The sequence below is a fragment of the Anarrhichthys ocellatus genome, unplaced genomic scaffold (genome assembly GCF_004355925.1).
Source record: "Anarrhichthys ocellatus isolate YVR2014 unplaced genomic scaffold, GSC_Weel_1.0 scaffold34, whole genome shotgun sequence".
Lineage (NCBI taxonomy): Eukaryota > Metazoa > Chordata > Actinopteri > Perciformes > Anarhichadidae > Anarrhichthys > Anarrhichthys ocellatus.
The window spans coordinates 3,846,673-3,853,106 of NW_022280064.1; the positions used below are offsets into that span (position 1 = coordinate 3,846,673).

At 45.3% G+C, this 6,434-nt stretch overlaps 1 protein-coding gene across 5 annotated transcripts in view; it reads left to right on the top strand.

The window, feature by feature from the left end:
* Nucleotides 1–2,635: 2,635 nt before the first annotated feature.
* Nucleotides 2,636–6,434, top strand: part of angel2 (angel homolog 2 (Drosophila)) — a 7,220-nt gene continuing 3,421 nt past the window's right edge. For 2 of the 5 annotated variants that reach the window (XM_031866258.1, XM_031866260.1), the window contains exons 1-4: nt 2,640–4,103; nt 4,387–5,291; nt 5,629–5,849; nt 6,306–6,375. In XM_031866258.1, coding sequence (XP_031722118.1) covers nt 4,054–4,103; nt 4,387–5,291; nt 5,629–5,849; nt 6,306–6,375 — 1,246 coding nt within the window. In that variant the 5' untranslated portion in view covers nt 2,640–4,053. Of the gene's footprint in view, nt 4,104–4,386; nt 5,292–5,628; nt 5,850–6,305; nt 6,376–6,434 lie in introns of all 5 variants that reach the window. The other 3 variants (XM_031866257.1, XM_031866256.1, XM_031866261.1) reach the window with 3 other exon arrangements.

Here is a 6,434-nt window from a genome sequence, read left to right on the forward strand (position 1 = left end):
TCTCTCTCTCTGTCTGTCTCTCTCTCTCTCTCTCTCTCTCTCTCTCTCTCTCTCTCTCTCTCTCTCTCATCACTTGGTTTCACAGCCACCAGCTGGATGAAAGCCTCTTGTCATGTCTAATCCTATCTGCCGCTTTGTTTTTCTAGATAAAGAATCCAGCTATGAATAATACACACACACACACACACACACACACACACACACACACACACACACACACACACAACCAAACACACGAGAAAGTGTGCAGAAGTGTGTTTGGTCAGAGCATAAAGTCAGGAGAGGCCTCCATCTAGTGGTGGCTGATAGGAATCACCAGTTACTTATTAAACAGTGTTAACGTGTTGAACTCAACTCTAGTCAACTCAATTGACAGCAGACAGATGGGCCACGTTCTCTATAATACACCTGTTATACTAAAAGAGGTCGTTCCTGTGATAACTGTTGTTTCTTCTCATCTCTGTTGCTGAAGCTTCTCTCAGCTGCTCACAGATCTTTTTTCTTCTTTGTTACTTTAAGGATCTCTGGTTTATTTCAACCTGATTTATTACTCACGATCTTGCTGTCGTGTCTCTGTTGGTCATGTTGACTTCGCTCTCTCCGCCTCCGTTGCAGAGATTCATGGAGACGAACAACGTTTATCTTTCCCAAACAAACCTGTTTTTTACATGAATCATTCCAGACGCTTGTCTATGAGTCTGACCGACAGCAAACACAAAAAAACACCTGAAACGTATCTTGTCTTGTCTTATCTTTGATTGTTTTTGCAGCTTTTGTCTCGACGGAGAGACAAAGTGTGACGCTGTTCTTTGTTCTTTGTTTTTTCCTGCAGCGGTGGCAGAAGTCGGGCACTCACCTGGAGCACCTGGTCTCTCGGTTCTGCCTGGACTCGGAGATGGCTCTGGACGGGATGGACTCCTCCCGAATGCTGGTCATCAGCCCCTGTGAACTGAGCGCGTACACACAGAGATGGGAGGTCCCCTTCTCCTGACCCTCGACCCCCCCCACGACGTCACCCGCTCACAGCCTCACAGACCTGCTGCAGAGACGGCTGCTGCTCTGACCGAGAGGAGACGCACGAGCACGTCGAGGCGCCGAGTGGAAGGTTCATGAAGGCTTTTTTTTTTACGCCTCTTCACTGTTTAACATGAGAGGAAATGACGTCTAAAATCCAGATTTATATGGAAGATCCCTGCAGGATCGAAACATTATTAAAGGAGGAGACACGGCAGAGAATGTGTTTGGAGGCTGTAGAGAAGTTTGAAGAGTCAAACCAAGTGCACCTTAAAACCCCGACCCGTCTAAGAGTCCAGTCGGACAGAAAATGATTAAGAATCTTGGAATTAAAACCAAGCACAGCTTGTCTTTACTGCAGCATCCAGACAGGATTGTGAAATGATAAATCCAAATTCTTCTTGGGATCAGACCAGGAAGTGAAAGTTAATCCTCTCGTTTATTATTACAGCACACAACCCAGCTGACCAGACTAACCGGTCTCACCGAGCAGAAATATGATTAAAGTAAATAAAGTAACTTAGTGCGACAGATTGCTTTGTACCAAAAGAGAGTAAAAGATGCAACGCTGGTAAGTCTGGAAGGAGTCCTCTCTCATTACTGTTTGAGATAGTTTCTACATCGCTCTTAGAATCAAATAGTTTTCTCATCTGTGACCTGAAAACAACCTCCTAATACTGTGAAGCATGCAAAGTGGACGAAAACACGTTATGTGACCGTAAAAAGCAGACCCTTTCTGAGAAGACACTGGAGACAATCTGACACAGGAAATAAAATGATGATAACCCCCGAGAGCAAAGGGCTTCAGGTGAACACAGAGAGTCTGTCTGCAGCACATCTCATATGTCAACCAGCAGATTTAGGTGTTTTTTCTGTTTCCTCGAGGACGCAGCTTCTGCTGGTCATGTAGGAAGTTTTAGTTGTTTTTTTTCCACACTGTAACTTTATCAAACTGGGAAAAAAATCTTTCCTCAGTCGCCCTAAAAGCCCTCACGACGCTTGTTGGAATCATTCATTTTTTTCTTGTGCACGTTTGGAGGATTTACTGAACTATTCTGCTGAAAGGTGTCCACTCTTGATGCTTTGCTTTTGGTCGCATACCTGACTTATTTCCGAGCACACTGACGGGACACGGGGCTCGTTGCTGACGGACAAACTGCAGCTGCAGTGGAGATCAAACCTGTGACCCTCAAACCGAAACACAAGTTAACTACAGACCGACAAATGTTGGGGACAGTTTTACAAATGATGCATTTCTCTTTCATTTTGGAGACAGATTCTCTACAAATTGTGTCCCAACTTTCCTGTGTTTGAAATCATCCACTGCATCATTTTGATATCCTGTTTGGCTCCTGAATAAAGGTTTTATAATGGCTGCTTGTTTTGTTATTGACATGTTTTTATTTACTACTATTTCAAGTACCACAAAAGAAATATCAATAACAGTAAAATTACTAATCTTGGCACAATTACAGCCAATATTTCTTAATACTACTGCTCCGACCCTGAACCGCTATACAGGCTCCTGCAGGGAGGGGGGGGAGAGGTGAATACAACTCTGGGTATATGATCCTTATGATGGGAAAATAATAATTACATTTAAAGAAGTGCTGTTCTGTCTGTCTGATAAAGGTGAAGACATCCTTCTGCCCATAAAGAGGAGGCTAAAGGGAGTGCAAGGTGTGCTCTCGGGAACTAACTTGCACCCCCTTTATGTTGATCTTTTATGGGGGGTGTTAATATTTACATCAGAATAATAAGAGCTCAGTGGTTCAGCAATGCAAAGAGCTTTACATCATAAAATGAGCCTAAAGAGAGAAATAAGGGGAGTGGGGATCTCGTGTTTTATGCAAATTAAAGCATAATGAACTGGAGAGAAGGGTTGACTCCACACACACACTCACTCACACACACACACACACACACACAGAGAGAGAGGGAGAGGGAGAGGGAGGATGTGTGTGCTGACTCTTCTTCCTCATCGACCATTGCTCTTTATCAATCTCAATTAATCCTTTATATCGCGTGTTAACGACATGGAATAACAGAACATGGTCGCACGTCAGCAGCTGCCATTTTATCTTTTTAAACCGTTAGTAACGAGACCGTTGTCTTCAGGAAGAGGTTCGCTTTTACGTAAGTAGACAATGACCTTTTCCATTTCGCGACACTTATATTTTTCTGACAGCTGCTCTTCAAATAGAAGAAAGGGGAAAAAACGTAGTAATATTCGTGTTTAGTCGAATTACCAATTTTGCGGATTTATGCCGTAACGACCGGTGATTGCTGCGTAAGAAAGCGTGGCATTTCAGGATTCTGTCGATAAAACACTGATGTAGTCGTCAGCTACGTTTCCAGTCGGGCCACTATTTCCACCGGACCGAGGTGGTTGTAGTCCGTTCACTGTCCACACCGTGTGATTCGAGTTCAGAAACCGAGACGACAAAGACTACAAGTTCCAGCGAGAGGAAGAAAATGGATGCTGCTTTTAAATGCTCTTGGAAATATCGGAATTACTTCCATTAACATTACGTACAGTGGTAATTTCGTAAATGAAGACGTTTCTTCATAATACAAAACTATATAATCGAGTATTTTGCTGCTTGTCTTTTTTAAATCACTAGCAGGCAGTCCAGTGGAGGATTAAACAAATATTGGCATTGTATTTATTTAGCGATTCTTAACGATTACATTCTAACTGCAACTGTCGTTTTTCCTTCTTCTTCGTCTTTCATTTTGTCCAAGTTTCAGAAAGTGTTCCATCTGTGCAGCCTGTTAAATACGAATAATATAAAACCTACTTCAGGTGAGGCGTTACTCCTCCCGTCAATCGCACGAAAAGCACTATTTCACTATTTTTTCTTAAAAAACCCGAGCTCATTTGGTGTACGCGAAGGCAGCACAGGTTCCGGGGCGCATTGACGGTGACGTGTAATGCTGGGGACTCAGAAAGTGCTGCGGATTGTTTTGAATTCGATTGAAAACAGATATTAGAGACTTAAAAACATCGATAATGTTGGCAGATAATCATTTTTGTAGATGTTTCCGAGCCAAAACATAAACGATGTCTCTTCCAGCCCCGGAGAGAAGTAAGTTAACGTGAGCTAGCTAGTCAGAGCTAAACAATAATGACATTAACACCAAACATGAACGTGAATTAAATGAATAATAAATCAAATAATCTTCTTTCCATTGTCAGTATCTTCTGTCTTATCTCTTCTATCTTTAGTTTATAACTTCTGTTTCCATTGTCTGTTTTTATATTTACTATATGTATTATTTACTGTGACTAATCGAAGAATCTTAATCTTTGTGGTTTTTAAATGTGATTAAAAAATTAATCTTTCAAAAAGTTCCTTCTCCTCCTTTCAGCCACCCCATGTTCCTTCGTCCGCTGAGCTCCTTCAGCTCCTCCTTCCTTCCCCGCGGCCGTCCCGCTCTCTGCAGGACTGGCTTCAGGAGCAGCGGTGCCTCCTCTTCCCACCTCCCCCATTTCATCCCCACTCCTCCCCCATGGTGGTCCATGCGGGGATTCCCCCCCCGGCCTCCTCTCCACCCAGCACCCCATCAGGTCTTCTCTGGTAGGACGTTACACCCTCGGAGCATCGACCCGGGTCACTTCGGCGGTAGTTGGCGTTCGTTCTCCTCCTCGGCAGGCTTCATGATGGAGAGCTCCCACAGAGACAGAGAGCCTCCTCACAAACGGAGGAGGAGCGCTGAAGAAAGGGATCATAGAGGAGGAGCAGCAGGGGCGAGTGGAGGCCAGGCCAAGGATGGAGGCTCCAAGAGGGAGCACCATCACCTGGAATCTCCTCGAGCAAACCACCGCTTCAAAGATGGAAGTCGAGACCGAGGGAAGAGCTGGGAAAACGGCAGAGACGAAGATGTAGAAAGGACTAAAGCTTGGAATAAAGACAGAGCGGGTAGAGATAAAACCCCAAACCGAGGGAGAGGTGAACATCAGCCAGAAGCGCATAAAGACTCCAGGACTCAGACCCCAAAGTCCAAACCTGAACGGGATAAAGTTCCCGATCAGCGAGCCAACCCCTGGTTCACAGAGAGGGGTGCAGAGCAGCACGGAGGGTGTGAGAGGACTACAAAAGGACCCGAGGGTCAGTTAAGGGACAGAAGTAGTGATGGAGGACGGTGGGCGGGGCTTCTCTCTCAGCCTCGCAGCACTACGCATCCCCCAAACCCGTGGCAGGTAGTCGGAGCCAACGGGCAGCTTCCTCCACCTGGAACCTGTCCGACGGTCCGACGACAGGAAGACGAGAAATGTGAGTGTCAGAGGTTTTGCTTTATTTAACTCATTCACTTGTACTGTTCTGTACCGGGCGGTTCGTCAGAAGTTACACAGTTATTTTCCTACATGTTAACCTTTATGAGTGTTAAAATGTTCAGTAGACCACAACAAACAAGGTTATTCACAAGTCTAATTTGAATAATTTTAGTTTTGCCATGAAGCCTCCTGCCTTTTGTCAGTCTGAGGTAAATTTTACTAACGTTTCTTTCCGTTCTCCATCTTCGTCTCGTCTCGTCCCCTCCTCTCCTCTCCTCTCCTCTCTTCTCTTCTCTCCTCCTCTCGTCTTCTCTCCTCTCCTCTCCTCTCCTCAGCTCTTCAGAGACACTGGGAGGCCTCACCCGCCCGCAGTAACGACACCCGACCACCGGGGGACAGCACGGCGTTTGACTTCTCGGTGATGTCCTACAACATCCTGTCTCAGGAGCTGCTGCAGGACAACGTCTACCTGTACCGACACTGCCACCCCGGCGTGCTGCCCTGGGACCACCGGCTGCCCAGCCTGCTGGCTGAGATCCAGCAGCACAACGCTGATGTGAGCCGGTCGGATCACTAGAACACTTTAATGAGATGGCTGTTCTATGTAGAATACAGGATTCAGCAGGATATGTGGTCAAAAGTTTGTGGACACGTGAATATTGTTTAATCACGGCTGAAGTCGAGGTCTGCTCAGGCCGCTCAAGATCTTACACACCAAACTGAGAGAAACATTTCTTTATGGAGGTGGCTTTGTGCACGAGTGCATTGACATGTTGAAACAAAGATGGAAGCACATAGTACACTTAATATCATTCTATATCATGGCATTAACATTTGTCTTCTTTAGGATAGAGGGTCAAACCCAAACCATGAAAAACATCCCCAGACCCAAAATACACAGAACTGTGTGGACAGGAGCGTCCGCATACTTTTGACCACATACCGTAAAATATATACTCTGACATGTAAACTTTTTAAGATTCAAGATTTGATGGAAAATGTCCTTTTCTAGATCCTGTGTCTTCAAGAAGTCCAGGAGGACCACTATGAGAACCAGATTAAACCTGCTCTCCAGGACCTAGGTGTGTGTGTGCGTGTGTGTGTGTGTGTGTGTGTGTGTGTGTGTGTGTGTGTGTGTGTG